This window comes from Sus scrofa, chromosome 9, assembly GCF_000003025.6.
Source record: "Sus scrofa isolate TJ Tabasco breed Duroc chromosome 9, Sscrofa11.1, whole genome shotgun sequence".
Taxonomy (NCBI): domain Eukaryota; kingdom Metazoa; phylum Chordata; class Mammalia; order Artiodactyla; family Suidae; genus Sus; species Sus scrofa.
In genome coordinates, this window is record NC_010451.4 from 108,404,049 (window position 1) to 108,419,811 (window position 15,763).

Here is a 15,763-nt window from a genome sequence, read left to right on the forward strand (position 1 = left end):
TTTATTTATTTTTCATTATTTTAGTTTTTTAGAGTTTCTATCTAAAAATAGAGCAGAAAGGTTTCTTTATATATATATCTTTAGAAACCTCCCCTTTCATCACAAACTTTTCCACAAACAGTAAACACAAGTTTCTAAACATTCATTCCTCTAGTTTTCCTCCTTAGAAGCATTATATTTTCAATCACATTTTTAAAAAATGGCTCACATTCCAACTAAAGAAGTCAAACTGAAATAAAACATGCCGTAAAAAAAAATTCAGGTGTTTTGTTTGTCATATGGCATTTATTTTACAATGCACATATTAGGTCAAATCGTAAGAACAAAAGCGTATTTCCCCACGTGGAGCTCTCAGCGAGTACACAGAGGGTTCACTCTGAAAACGATAAGCTTTCCCACCAGCCTTCCTATGCCTTCCATACCAAAGGGCATACCTACCACTGTGGCTTGTAGTGGCTTAAAAAGAAAAATGGAAGCATATCACTAAGAAAAATGCTGCAAGATGTGTCTATGGAGAGGACTGCTGATGTTAAGGCAAGGGGTGTGTGGCCTTCTGCAGGCTGACCGGGCAAGGCCCGGCCTGACCCTGAGAGGAAGTCCCCATTCCGGAAAGCAGTTAGCTCACACTCCTTTGGGAGCTCACGCTCGTTTGGAGTTTGTTCTCTTTGGAGCACTCCTAGCTTTAATGTTCTTCTTGGGGCTGGCCGGTTTGGGAGCAGGCGGCTTCCCCTTGGGTTTCGGGGGGTTACTACGACTGGTGCGCCCCGCTGCTTGCTTCTTGTCCTGGACTGTCCTCTGCTGCTCCTGCAGCCTCTCTTCCCACTGCTGGGAGGCAACACATACACATGACTGTCAAATACATCTCACCCCTTTGTGCTGCTAAACTGGCATCTAAATCCATGCAGATTTTCACAGTAACATATTCATCGAGGCATCGATGATTATAATACTACCCTGTGTCGTTGAGCATGTGTCACATACCAGATGCTTTGGAAAGTGCCGAGTGCATTTATTTCACTGAAACAGTAGCTCATCTAGGTGGATACCATTGTTGAGACCAGGAAACAAACACACTGATATTATTTGTAGAAAGTCACAGCTGATGAATGTCAGAGCTGGAATCAAAATTCACCAGTCTGGGGAGTTCCCTTGTGGTGCAGTAGGTTAAGGATCTGGTGTTGTCACTACAGCAGCTTGGGTTGCTGCTGTGGCACACGTTCGATCCCTGGCCTGGGAACTTTAACATGATGTGGGTGCGCAAAAAAAAATAAAAATAAAAAATAAAAAAATTCACTGGTCTGATTCCACAGCCCAAGGCCCTAACCTATGCAGTTTTCCCAATAGGCCCTCTAATGCAACTTTCCTATATAGAAAGCCTTCTAAAAAGGTCTCGACATGGGTGAAAACAAATTTATTCAGCCTCACTAGGAAGTCAGGGTCTTTTACCACACTCAATGGTTTACCTAATTCTCTTAAATCCAAAGGGAAGGCAGAAGCCCCTTGAACAACTAGTCATCCACTCAAGTGTTAGCTACCTGATGAGAAATGAGTCATTCTAGATAGCTAAGTTTCCTTGATAGAAAAGGATTTATTCTTTAAATATAAAATGTGTAAGAAAAAAATGAAAAAGTGAGTCCATGTGAATAGATATTGCCTTTGAGCATAGACCAGGCAGTAGAAATACCATGTAATGAAAAACACTGTCTCCACCCTCCTAGGACATAACTCTAGTCTGTTCTAAAATAATAAACTCATTACTGTCCATTGTCCTTACGTGGTGATATTTTCATCTTCTTATATTGGAATATACCAAAGCAAATGATCAAAACAGCTATGATTCTTGAAAGCTTTCTTTCTTCTCAACAGTATCAGGTTGTTATGGTGGACATGCCTTCTAGATTGATTCTTCTAATCCACTGCAGTCTTGGGAACCAGATAACCAATCCTGATGGAATTTTCTATCCAGTAAGACCAAGTGTGCTCCTGAGCAGCTCATGAGTGTTTAGCTCAGATGCAACAACAGTGTTTGGGTTATTCAGAAATGCACTGAGTAAGAGAGCCTGGGTTGAAACTATACCTTCTCCATAAATCAGCATTAATATACATTCTCCCCCTGCCTAAGAACTGTTATTCATGCAAACTAAGAGAACATAAGCAGTAGCCATATCTTTTGTGAACCTGGAAACACAAATTCTCCTGAATATATCCAAATATATTTTCAGGAGAAGGGATGCTTTTAAAATTCCAAACCAATGTCTGATTTCTTTAGTTCTGGAATGATTTTACATCTCTGGGCAAAAAAATTATTATAACTCCTCAACTGAATTGCCAATATTTCCAAGATGTTACCGCTAAAATGGTGGATTTGGTCACAAAAAAATTCCTTTTTTTTTTTTTTTTTTTTGGTCTATGATTTGTTTTGGACTAAAGTCTTAAAATTATTTTAAATATAGGGAAAAATTCTGCTTTGTACAGTGATAGTGTGCATTTTACAACTAGGTATTCACAGCCTTACATCTATATATCTGTTGTTTTTGTTTTGTTTTGTTTTGTCTTTTTGCCTTTTCTAGGGCCACACCCACGGCATGTGAAGCTTCCCAGGCTAGGGGTCTAATTGGAGCTGTAGCTGCCGGCCTACACCAGAGCCACAGCAACGTGGGATCCATGGATCCAAGTCAGGTCTTCGACCTGCACCACAGCTCACGGCAACACTGGATCCTTAACCCACTGAGCGAGGCCAGGGATCGAACCCTAAACCTCATGGTTCCTAGTCGGATTCGTTAACCACTGCGCCACGATGGGAACTCCTATATATCTGATTTAATCCCTCTGGATACTAATTCTGTTAATACCCGAATGTTTGCTAAAACAAATATAGCACAATAAAGAAACCAAAAAAACCCCACCTAATTTAATTCGGAAGTAACCAGCAGATCAGTATTGCATGCAACCAATTGTCTTTGAAGAGAGATTTATGATAAAAGCTTTGAGATGAGCCATTTTCTTAATTACTTGTTTAAAAGAAAAATACTTCTGGCTCCTAGGATAGACTGGAGAGGAAAGAATGTGAAGAATTCCCAAATTCTATAGAATTTCTTCATGTGTACTTAAATCCATATTTAGAGTATTGCTGGTTATACTTACTATGGATCTTTTACTAAGTTGATCTCTCCATTTTTCAACCAAACAATTTTCAAGAAGCATCATTCTGAAAAAAATTATTTATCATAATAAATAACTTCTGATTATGAAGGTAAAAACTTTAAAAATATAAAAGTTATAAAAATCAAAATTTTCAAACTGTTAACCCCACAACCACCCATTTATATTTTTTTGATATTTCATTTCATTCTTCTTTGTATCTATAGATACCTTTAGATCACACTGTATATTTAGATCATACTGTATACTTCCTTTTATCATTGTATTATATGCATATTCTGATATAATTGAATAATTCAAAAATGTAACTTTCATAATTGTATAAATTACCACTACGGATATCCATGATATAGTCAACCATTTTTCTACCGTTGAACCTCCACTTTTGCTTAGCTATTATTACCAGCAGTGAATTGAGTATTGTTAGTGTCCACTGGCTAATCACTTCCTTAAGACAGACTTCTGAAAGTTAAAATCTGAGTCAAAGAGTATACATTTTTTTCCTTAAGCTTGTCAATGCATGATGCTAAATTATTTTCAAAATGGTAGAACGTTCATTTAATTCACCAACCTTAACTGGGTAAAAGTAGCATCTTGTTTTTACTTGGGTTGGAGAATTAAGGAGATAAATATTTTAATGTTTATTATTTGTAGTTCTTCTGGAACTTTGTATAGATTTGTGTACATCTATTTCTATATTGTAGTCTTAATGTTTTAAATATTAATTTATATGAACTTCTTATAGAGTAAGATTACTATTCTTTTGTCATACCTGTTGTAAGTATATTTTTCTTTTTCTTTTTGATTTTTATGTACACAAAAGGATGTCATTAAATATGTATACTGACATCTTCCCTCGCGACTTATGTTACTCTTTTTTTTTTTTTTTTGGTCTTTTTGCCATTCCTTGGGCCGCTCCCACGGCATATGGAGGTTCCCAGCCTAGGGGTCTAATCGGAGCTGTAGCTGCCAGCCTACGCCAGAGCCACAGCAATGCAGGATCCGAGCCGCGTCTGCAACCTACACCACAGCTCACGGCAACGTCAGGTCAGATCGTTAACCAATTGAGCAAGGGGCAGGGATCGAACCTGCAACCTCATGGTTCCTAGGAACCTAGTTAACCACTGAGCCACGACGGGAACTCCTGTATGTCTACTCTTGCACCATGTCATTTAAACAAGTGTAGCTTCACACTCGTTTTGCTTATCTCATAAGGCACATTTCCTCTCATCGCTCTTATTTTCAAAATCTCCTTTACCAGCTTATTCTTCCAAATGATTGTTAGAATTATTTGTGAAGACATAAATCCCAATTATCTAAAAAATTTTACTGGGATTTTGATCAGAATTACATCAAGTCTACAAGCTAACAGGAAAAAAAACAACATGGAGACTATTGTTTAATTCACGTGTAATCTATTCATCTTGCAAACAGAATTGAAAGACTAGCAACATAATGCAGACCCCAAACTGCTTCTCGTACTGGAGTGGATATGAGCACCATGCAAGAGATGAGCCTGGAAACATTCATTCCACATTCATTCATTCAAAGTCTTTTGAGAAACAAGATATAAACAGCAAAACAGCTTTAAAGCCAAGACCACAAGGAAATAAGACCAGTGAAGTCAGTTTCAAAAGATGTTTTTTGTTTTTTGTTTTTGTTTTTGGAGAAATAGAGTTTTGAGCTATATATACCCAGAAGAAACAGAGGGGCATTATTAGTGGCAGAGAATCAAAGGGAAGACTTTTTTTATACAAATGAGTAATTTTACTGGCAAAATATATTGCAGTAAGTTATGTGGCTCATTCTGGAGCCTGGGCTGTTGTTTCATTTTTATATCTTAAGAAATTTTTATATTTTAAGGATATGTAAAAAGATGTAAGGAAAGATGTGTGGGGAGACACACACACCCAGCTAGAGATAGGTGTATGATAGATGAGTGTGAGTGTGCCTGTGTGCATGTATGCGTGTGTGCAATTCTCCAGCAAACAAATATTGTAGACTATGTGTAAAGAAAACATGAGGAACTATAATCTCAAGTGGCCATCTTTCCTTAATTTGTAAGTTATTAAAGTGACCTTTAGAAAATTCAGTATTTGTCACATTAAGATTGATTGGAATGATTTGAAAAGAACTGGTTTTAATCAAAGTAATTTATTTGCCTATAAGATTTTGAGTGGATCTGAAGTTGATTTTTAAAGAGGTCTCAAATACTCACATTTCTATTTTTCCTTAATTCGATGAAGAAATAATTGATATTTAGGATATAGGATACCCCAACCAAGGCATCTATTAAAACTGATCTTCAAAAAAGCTGATGCCCTTTTATCAAACTATGACTGCTATGTAGGATTCATGTTTTCCTAAGCAGTGTGCAGTTTTTTCCTGCCCTTCTGTGCTTACCGTGAGCGCCACTCATAACACATGATGAGAACATCTTGATGGGGTAGGATGTGAGGACACTGGCAGGAAGAATTCGTAATGAGTGGGACTTGAGTTCGAGGGATGGGTGATGAAGACTTGAAGATTTCTTTCACATCCACCACTGTCGTGACTTCGTTACAGCCACTCCTCTGCACAGCTTTTATTTTGGCATGAATGACTGCAATTGAAAAAAATCGATAAATGTGTTGTTGAAGCTTTGGAGAAAAATGAGGATGATGTGTTTGTGCCAACTCCTGAGCCTCTCTTAAAGAATCACTCCTGTAATTATGGTCATGTCAGGCTGCCCAAATGTAGGCAAAAAAGCCCACACAATCATATGCTAAATGTAAGGCCTCCCATATTGTCAACAATGCCTTAAAAGTTCTGAATCATGTTGCAAAATGCAAAAGTAAATTCACAAGCAGGCTTAGTCTGGGTTCTGCCTTTGGGTCAGTGGCTGCTCCACATTGTGCTACAGATAGGGTTTGAATAGACAATCCCATAGATCCTTCCTGGCCCTAAAATTCTATAATTCTAAAATTGGGGTGGTTTTTTTTTTTTTTTTTTTTTTTGCCAAAAAACATGTCAGGAACTTGAGTTACATAGAATACGGATAAAATTTTATAGAAACAATACTTGTTTCTCCTCTGCCTTGTAATGATTTGAAGTGAGAATCATACACCCTCAGCTTCAGAAGCCACCTTAATGTTTGTATACTTCAGTCATCCATCTGATGCTTGAACTCGCTCTGTTCCAGACGAAATTATCACAGTCATAACATTTTCACACTGGAAGGAGTCTCTGAAGACTGTTTTCCATCATTTTATTTTCCAAACTGCCAAAGCAGGGCCCAGGGTGGGTAGAGAGGGAAATGTTATTACAGATGGCTGGTAGTGTCACTGTGTCTGATCGTGCTTTTAATTCTGACTCTTTTGGTCCTTTGCTATTACTATCTGCTGTGGAGTTGTAATCAGCCTAGGAGGGATCTGTCTTGGATTCCGTCCTAGGAAGTGGATATATGAAGGAGCCAAAGAATTTAAATAGAAAATGGTTTCATCATGGAAGTGGTTATGAGGCAATGATGCTCCAGAGAATAGCATGAGCATGGAAATCAGACTAGACAACTAAGCAACTAAGGCCTAACTAGTGTCAGATGAAGGACTTAGTATGTCAGATTGAGTATGTCGGATATCTATGTAGAAGGAGGTTTAAAACAACAACAAAAAGCTACTAGAAAAGACAGTATATTTTTTTGGTTGAATTACCCATTTTGGGTATGTGTGATTCTCAAGTCTGACAACCTAAATAAGAGGTTATTTTTTTCAGACATTTCTAGTGCCATGATCTTCTTGCTTTCATGTGGGTTGTGTAATATAAAGGTTCTGATGATATAAAATTTCAGTCTGAAATAAGGAAAACTGTTAGCAAACAAACATTTTCCCCAAATGGTTTGTTATTTCAGCATAAATAATTTAAGAAATGCAAAAAAAAAATCCTGAAAAGATATGTTAAAAGAACACATTTTTAATTAAATATACTTTTGAATAAGGAGCGTAAAATTAAATTTGCTTAAAACATTCAAAACAGGATGATTGCCTTATTCTCTGAAGAAAGTGCTGACTGGGTCTTTCAAATAAGAGAACATTTAGTTTTTATTTTATTTTATTTATTTATTTATTTATTTATTTTGTCTTTTTGCTATTTCTTGGGCCACTCCCACGGCATATGGAGGTTCCCAGGCTAGGGGTCCAATCGGAGCTGTAGCCACTGGCTTACACCAGAGCCACAGCAACGCAGGATCCGAGCCGCGTCTGCAGCCTACACCACAGCTCACGGCAACGCCGGATCGTTAACCCACTGAGCAAGGGCAGGGATCGAACCTGCTACCTCATGGTTCCTAGTCAGATTCGTTAACCACTGCGCCACGACGGGAACTCCCAAATAAGAGAATATTTAAACTACGCTAATAGTTGTAGCCAAAGGGTCTTGTGGTTAATACAATCCCACAATTTATTTAAGGTGTTTAATATTCATAGCTATTTATAAGTAAAAAGATACACATGCAGATCCTGATTCCTCTAGGGTCTTTGAGCCTCAAATCAGTGACATGGGTCATTCAAGCACCCTTCCTGCAGCAATAAAATCTTGAGACTAGAACAAGTGAGGTTCTGACAGCATTTCTCACCAGGACAAGTAAGATCAAGATGTCAAATGTAATCGGATACACACCACTGTTCTCACCTGGGCAATTTTCTTTTGTTTTTACTTGACTTACCCAGAAAAGCAGGAAGTTTTTACACTTACTATTGCGCCATCTAGGACCCACATGATTAACTAGAAAAATCATCAACCCTCTTCTTCACTTCATGACCAGCGGACCTGGCTTTGTCGTGGGCCAAGTCCCCAAGCCAATGGCTTCATAGGATGATTTACCGTAACTGTAGTTTTTGCTCAGATATGTCGCTAGGGTTGGCTTCACTTTTTTGCATTTGCACCGGTCTAAAGAAGACAAAAGAGAGACAGAAAGTTGAAGGAAAAAAAAAAAAAAGGTTTAGAAATCACTCTGGGGAGAAGAAGGAAAGGGAGCCTTAAGGATAAAGAACTCACCAGGGTTTAGACGTTTACAGTCAATGTCAAGGGGCCTTTCCTGTACCATCATGTCTGGCGTGATGTCTATCCACTTAACGTCTGAAACACACACAGGGCCACATGGGTGTGGTCAGTGATTTGGTCTGTTCCCTCAGCTGGAATAAGGAACCATCTGGAGACAACAGCTACCAGCAGCACACACACACACAATCCAAAGTAGTAAAAATGGTATGTGATTGTCAACTGCTTCTTTTACAGAGACATTCTGGACTCAGGGAAAAAGACTTTCAGGTAAGACTGGTATCTAGAACAAACTGAGGGGCATGCATGTCCATTTAAACTGGCTGATACCTACAGCCAGTCTGGATAAATTCCATCATTCCCTCCCAAATCTATTGTAAAATGTTGATTTTTCCTAGTCGACAATTTACAGTAATCAAAGTAACCAAAATATTTCCAAATCCCCACCTCGCATTCTGCAGAAACAGTCCACAGTTGTCCCAAACAAGCATAACCCTGGATCATATATATAATTTAAGAAATAAATATGTTTTTTCCTTAAATTCTTAATTAGAGAAGAGTTTCAAATTTCCCCTTCACTCCACTTCTCCTCCACATTTTGGTCGATGCTCTGAGGTATAACTTCAGAAATTACATTAAAGCAACATCCTAATTTCTTTAAAAGTGCAGAAACCTGGGTCAGCGGTAAAAGAAGGCAAAAATATTCTTAGGTCTCACTTCAAAAAGTAGATTTATTTGCTTCCTAGAAAAGCAACAAAATGACCAAAGAGAAAAGAAGGAAGTGGTGGTTGAGATCCAGTTAACTAAGATGCCACAGAGGTTGGCTCCTGGTCAAAGACCATGAAACAGACATCACAAGTTTCCAGGGCGACTAAATTTACAAACTGCACTTCTGGTGGGGAGTGACAGCTAGTACTACTTTTTCAGAAAGAACTCTCAAGAGAAAACACTAACTGGAGAATGCTGGTGGGGATGTTTTGAGGATTAAACGATATACTTAAAGTACTTAAAGCCAACTCAGACCCACCCCTGTATACGAGTTTACTGCTGCTGCTTAATTATTATTTTGTTATTGTAAACGAAAATGTCCCCCATGGTCCCCTATCTAAGCAAAATCGCCCCCCCATGGGACATGGCCCAAGATTCCTACAGAGAAAACGTACTTGTCTAGAAGTCATGTCACCAGCCCTTCCCACCTCCTCCAACCCTCCTAAGTGGGATAGCAGGAGGGGGCTGCCCGACCTCCAGCTGGCAGCTGTAGGTGTGGCCCCTGGTTCTTAAGTAGCAGCGACAGCCAAGGATGATGCCTCCTCACCCCCCTCGGTCCTTCCCCGGGCCTCACCCTCCGGGAGGTCCGTGACGATGGCCTCGGGAGAGATGCACACGCCCCGGTCATAGACCGGCAGCTCGTCGCAGGCCAGGCTCTCGGGCCAGCTGTGGTTGTACATCTTCATAAGGGGCTCGCAGTCGTCGCGCGCACGCTGGCACACGGACTTGCACGGCTTGATGGGGTCGTGCAGGAACTCCAGGGTGCAGATGGGCGCGTACATGGCGCAGAGGAAGAAGCGCAGCACCGCGCTGCAGTTCACGTCCACCAGCTCCTCGTACTGCTCGATGGCCAGGATGGCGTTCTCTTGCGTGCTGTGGTGCAGGTGGTTGGGCATCCGCGTGATGTTCCAGGGCATGTGCCGGCACATGGGGATGCGCACCGCCTCGCAGGGCGCGCCGCGCACGCCCAGCCCCAGGCGCAGCCACAGGCACAACGCGGTCAGGATGGAGAGGAGCATGGCACTGCCCTCCCGCGCCGCCACCCCGACAGGCACAACCGGCCCTTCTGTTCCCGCCTTCCTAGTCTTTCTCTCTCCCTTTTCTGGGGAGGAAGTCCTCTAAGGCACAGGGGATGTGCTCTTCCCAAACTCCCGCGGGCAGCAATGAGAAGCCAAGTGCGGAGGTCAGGGGTATCCGCCGTCAGGCGCACGCAGGACTTGCAGCGCCAGCTCTCAACCTCCGGGGCGCGAACTCGCCCTGGCAGCTCCAGTGCCCGGCCCGGCAGCTCCGAGCACATCCAGCCCCGGCCATTGAGGAACCCTATTTATCTCGACACCTCCCTTGACGTGGGCTCGGAAAGCTGCCTTGGCAGCAGCAGGCGCGCGCGGGCTCCCCCTCGGCCGCCCCACCCCCATCCTTCTCCGTGCAGAAGCGGTGACATCATCTCCTCCGGGCCGCAACCCAGGGCTGGAATCTTGCATTCCCCCAAAGTCCCTCCTTTTTAGTCTGGCCAGTCCTTTTTCTTCAGACCAAGAAAAAGAGTCTCTGGCAATCACTTTGGACACCGAATCCAGAAAGGTGCAAGAGAGGGCTTCAAAGAGAAGGAAAGACGGTCTTTTGAGTCAAAGCTGAACTTTGCACCTTCTGACTTATGGGTTTTCCGCAAATGTAGAATTGGAGGCAAGTAGGAACTCCTGGGGATCTTTAACTCTAAAACATACTTGTTTTGTCCAGTAGGGGGCATGAGAATCGCTCAGCAGTGAGACTATCCTGTGGGTTGGGAAGAGTGCAGTCATGGCTCAAGCAGGATGGAGACATATAAATAAACCAGCCCCACCGTGCGCCGAGTTGTAAGGAGTTTGTTTTTGCTGTTATTTTAGAGGCAAGTAGACATTAGTTTGGGCTCAAGTTTTTCCAGAATGGCCTTTGATCTGTTCCTGCTGCAGGAACAGAACTTCCTGAAAGCCTAAGAGCATCTTTTTTGCTTGAGAAATGTCTTCCATCTACCAATACTGCCCAGTCACTACTCCTAACTCCCTATTCCTCTCTCCAACATGAATGAAAGCAGAAAGCAACGAAAACTTTGGATACCACCGTCTGAAAGATTTTTTTCCTCCTTCATGTCAAGTGATTTCCAACCCAGCAGTCTACAATTTTGATTTTTCGATTTGCTTGGAAACTGTTATTTAGATTAAGTAAGAAGCTCTGTACTATGGAGAGCAATGGCATATATTTTGTTTTCTCCTTTATCTTATTTTTATTAGGAAGAGTTAGCCGACTCCATAGCTGGCTCAGCTATCCATGGAAAAGGGAGGCTTTACTGTTCCAAGTGTACATCAATCCTCAGGCAGAAAGATTTCTGGTATATGATATTTTCTTAGGGCATTAGACTATGAAAACATATTATCTGCATGTTAATCTTTAAAAACATAGTTTAATTGGAAATCTGAACCTAAGGCAGACAGACATTTTTTTTTTCCATCCAAAGCTTAGATCTACAAAGTTAGTTTAGTTTTGACCTGACCAGGACCGAGGATTAAAATAGCCCAAGGAATGAAAAACACGACTGACATTTACTGAGCATGTACAATGGGCCAGGCTAGTGCTAAGTGCTTTAAATGCATTATCTTTTTTCTCCCCCCTTGGGAACATGAATCAAACATGGTAGGTTGAAAGGGTAAATGAGACAAATACATTTCAAGATTTACTCAAGGAGTCCAACGCTATTTATGGCCTGGGGTGATCAAATGCAACCAGGCCAATCTAGAGAGTTTTTCCAGTTTTGTGCAAAACAGATTTCAAGCTTCAAAAATGCCAGTGCAGGCTAGTGAAATATCAAGCAGAGAGGATAGCTCGGATGCGTTCTCAAGCCATTTTCAGCAGTAAAATACAGTAGGTCTGAACTCCCAGACTAATGAAAAAAAAAAAAAAAAAAAAAAAAAAACCTTCAGCCCAAATTCCTACCAGGGAAGAGGATACAGTTTTGAGAAAGAGCACAACTCTCTGCCCTTTTCCCAGGAGCAACTGGGTTTCTCCTCTCTTATTGGTTCAGATGGATTGAGGTGGCCTCCTGGATGGGTGGGTAGAGAAGGGATTTTGAAGCTGAGGAGGGCAAACTTATGGTGGGGTAAAACTTCTGCAACCGGTTTGAACTTGATGCATTAGCTTTGCTGTGCAAATACCTCCTGCATTAGCTTTGCTGTGCAAATACCAAATCACAACATTTCGGATGCTGCCCTGATATTCTCAGATGGCATGTTCTTTAAGAAAGGATAAGGAGACGTTAAAAACAGTTCTCTGTAAAGCACTTTGTTTATCCCAATGGTAGTCTGGCCTTAGTGTTCATGGCTGGAGGGGGTTGGTTGGGGGCTCTGAGGAATTCATCTGGAGAGTCTGTCAACCAGCCTCCCTCCTTTTGCCTGGCTTGAGCACTCAAGCCATGGACTCATATTTGACACGGATTGGTCAAAAGCTCATGTCACTGGGGAAGTTCCCCTGGTCAGGGGCTTCTCTCTGATGGCCCTCTTTCAGTCTCAAGGGCCTGCTTCTCTGCTTATCTTTTCAAAATCTGGAGTTCTCTAGGGCTCCATTCTCAGCCCATTTCTCGTTTTCTACACTCCCTGATACTCCAGATTTCCTCAGCCTCAGTGCTATTGACAGTAGGGCTGGGTAATTATTGAGTGAGTGGAGGAGTGGGGTTGTCCTGCACACTGTGGGAGGTTTAGTAGTATTTCTGGTCTCCTCCCTCTAGATGCCAATGGCAACTTAACCTCCACTCCACTATGATAATCAAAAATGTCCCTAGATATTGCCAATTGTCCCCTGGGGAATAAAATCACCCTGGGTGGAAAACCACTATTCTACTCTCCTCTCTGGCTTCAGTTACCACCTAGAATCCCGATCCCTAGCCCTGCTGGTCTCTGAAAGTGTTTATCCAACTGTCCCCTGAGTATTTCCACCTGGTATATTCCATGGTCATCTCAGGTCATTTCAAAACCAGTTAATCCTAAACCGAATTCATCTTCTCTCACTCAGGACTGACCTCCCAGTGGCCCAAACCAGAGGCCTCTTCTGAGTCTAAATCCTTCTCTCCCCTTCTCAACTCTTCCACCCTCTGCATTTCTACAACCATGGCCTTAGCTCAGACAGTGTCTCTCATAGGGATTAGGACAGCACCGTCCTGCCCTCTGCCTTGCCCTGCCAGTCTCCACGCCATCGTAGGTGAACTTCCTAATGTATATACCTGATGATGCCCCTCCTGAGCTTTACTTTTATGGATGGTTCCAACAACCCTTGGTATTAATAGCAAATCCTTAAAATGGTTTTCAAGGCCCTGAGTGATCTGGCTTCAGATTACCCTCTGCCTCGTACTTGAACCCCATATCATGCTCATTTTCTCTTGTTCCCCCATCTTTCTCTCATCCAGGGATGCTCTCTCATTCTGCCTCATCCTGGAAAAGCAGATTAAGATGATATAAACTTGGAGACTGAAGGTCTTTTTTTAAAAAGAGTTGCTTCTTTTTTCTTGATTCTACGTTAGTGATCCTAACATCACACAAACATAAATCATAAACCCAGTTTACTTGGTTCTTGATGATCCTTAACTCCCAAACACACAAACCTCTAGGCCTGCAGTATTGAAAAGTGAGGGGTGAGGGGAGCAGTCTCACTGCGAATGTGGCTGAGGTTTGTTCCTGAGTCCTCAGCCCAATGGCAAGGCCCTACTTTCTAGTCCTCTAGGCTCTATAATGAGTGGGAGCTGCCAAACGGCCATGATGAACGAATGCTCTCATTTCTTCGGGAAGAGACTCGTTCTATTTTTAATTTGGAGTTAGAAGTTGAGATTCTTTTGACAAAAAGACAGGGGCACAGCAAATACAGCATCCTTGGTACCCTTAACCTTGAGTTTGTTTCCCAGTGCTGGTTACCTGTTCAAGGTAGCAGAAAAACATATTCCTTCTCATCGCTCCCCCCACCCCCCCCCCCTTTTAAAACGCGGATGTCCTTCAGGATGCTAGTGGCACCACTGCCACTGCATTTCCTGTTGGCAGCAGAGAGCAAGTGAAAACAGAAGCTGCAGCGGGCAGCGGCCCAGGCAGAAACAGCTTCCTCACGATTCACCGGAGCTTTCCCAGGGCCCCGGTCCCGGCTCTCGGGCCTTGCAAGTTCTGATCCCCACAGCTGCAGAGGCCGCCGTCGGGAGGGGCAGCAACTTTGGCGGAGATCGGGTGCGAGAAAGCCGGGCGCGGCGCTGCGCCCAAGCTGCTCAGCGCCCCCTTGGGCTCCGGCTGGTCCTAGGGGGCGGTGGGCGCGGCGCACGGCCATGCCGGGACGCGCTCTCCTCCGCGTGGCCCGGGGGGCCCTGGGTGTCTGGCTGCTAGGGGGCTTCTGGGTCTGGGCGCTGGGCGGCCTCTGCGGCCTGGGGGCAGCGGCGCCGGGAGCCGGGGCTGGGGGCTCACCGAGTGCTCAGCGCCCATGCCAGGCGCCGCAGCAGTGGGAGGGGCGCCAGGTGCTGTACCGGCAGAGCACAGGGCGCTACAGCCGCGCCTTGCTCTCCTACGACGGCCTCAACCAGCGAGTGCGGGTCTTGGACGAGCGGAAGGCGCTGATCCCCTGCAAGAGGTACGTCGACCGCGAAGCTTGGGGGTCCCGGGCGGGTGAGATCGTGGGAGCTGCATTGAGGCGAGGGGTTTCCAGCCACTCGCGGCGCCTCCCTCCCATCAGAGACAAACTTGGCGGAGAGGGCCGCTTGGAGACAGCAAGTCAGAGGCTGGGCCCACCGGGGGCTGCCTGCCGACGGGCACTCAGTAAAACCCATCGGGGCAGTAGCCGTGGGGAAAGAACCCCCAGGCCCACGTTCAAAGGCTGCTGAGTCAGCCTCGCGGCTCCTGGTGCCTCCTTCAGCCTAGGGCGTGTCTTCTGCACTATCTCATCTCTTCCAGGAGCCATCTGTACACAGAATACGTCCGTTTTTTTAAAGAATTTAAAAAAATTTTTTTTAAAGGATCGTGGCAACACTGCCAAAGGTGTGTGGAATCAAAGAAGATAAACTCATTGCCTTGTCACAACCGTTTAAATTTTGGTCTCCTCCCTTAAATTTTCATTTAAGTAAGTTTTACATTTTGTGATCAAAAAGCCTATATTGTCTGTACCCTTTTTATGTAACAGGATCTCTTATGTGTTCTTATTTGCCATTTGATTAGTTGGCCCCTACGGATTTTTGATGGCTGCACATGGAGGGGTTACCCTACAATTTTTTTTTTTTAAACCACTGGTCTGATCATTCACCTTTCTTCATCTGTTGTGACAAAAAGCACTCTCTTTCTGAGATCTCATCCTGCTTCTGACCCCTTTTAGACCTGATTTCTATTTTGGGATCACCACCTGTCAATTCTGCCCTTTCCTGTTTCCCTCTGTGAGTTCCTCCCAGAGTTATGCTGACCTCTCTGTATGGCATTTGCACTATTAAGAGGTACCATGTGAATGTCCCTGGTTTAAGGCTCCAGTGGGCAGAAAGTTCTGGGGCAAATTTGATATCATTTCACCTAAAAGCGTTTGTTGAAGTATTAGGCAGCGTGAAAGCAGTACAGTAGCACCAGAACCTTATAAAGCAGTATATACAAGAATGCAAGATAGTGCGTGATGAAACGTAAACCTTGAGTGCTGAGGAGGCCTGAAGCAGCCGAGTCATCACGGGGAATTGGAAATGTCTGCAAGGCCTTTCAAGAACCTCAGGGCTTTTGGTTAGGTCTCAAAGTACTTTGTAATAATATCAGCAACAACCAACGTGTGGGCACTT

At 43.3% G+C, this 15,763-nt stretch overlaps 2 protein-coding genes across 2 annotated transcripts in view; one reads left to right on the forward strand and one right to left on the reverse strand.

Annotated features, from left to right (window-relative positions):
• On the reverse strand, positions 266 to 10,287 carry SFRP4 (secreted frizzled-related protein 4). Its single transcript, NM_001128465.1, is given in 6 exon segments — positions 266 to 825; positions 3,145 to 3,208; positions 5,566 to 5,764; positions 8,020 to 8,085; positions 8,194 to 8,274; positions 9,539 to 10,287. Coding segments are annotated over 6 exon segments (1,041 nt in total). The 5' UTR covers positions 9,984 to 10,287; the 3' UTR covers positions 266 to 639.
• Positions 13,949 to 15,763, forward strand: part of EPDR1 (ependymin related 1) — a 29,184-nt gene continuing 27,369 nt past the window's right edge. Inside the window, 3 exon segments of the mRNA XM_021063578.1 lie at positions 13,949 to 14,012; positions 14,015 to 14,256; positions 14,258 to 14,586. Of these exon segments, the coding sequence (XP_020919237.1) occupies positions 13,964 to 14,012; positions 14,015 to 14,256; positions 14,258 to 14,586 (620 nt within the window). The 5' untranslated portion in view covers positions 13,949 to 13,963.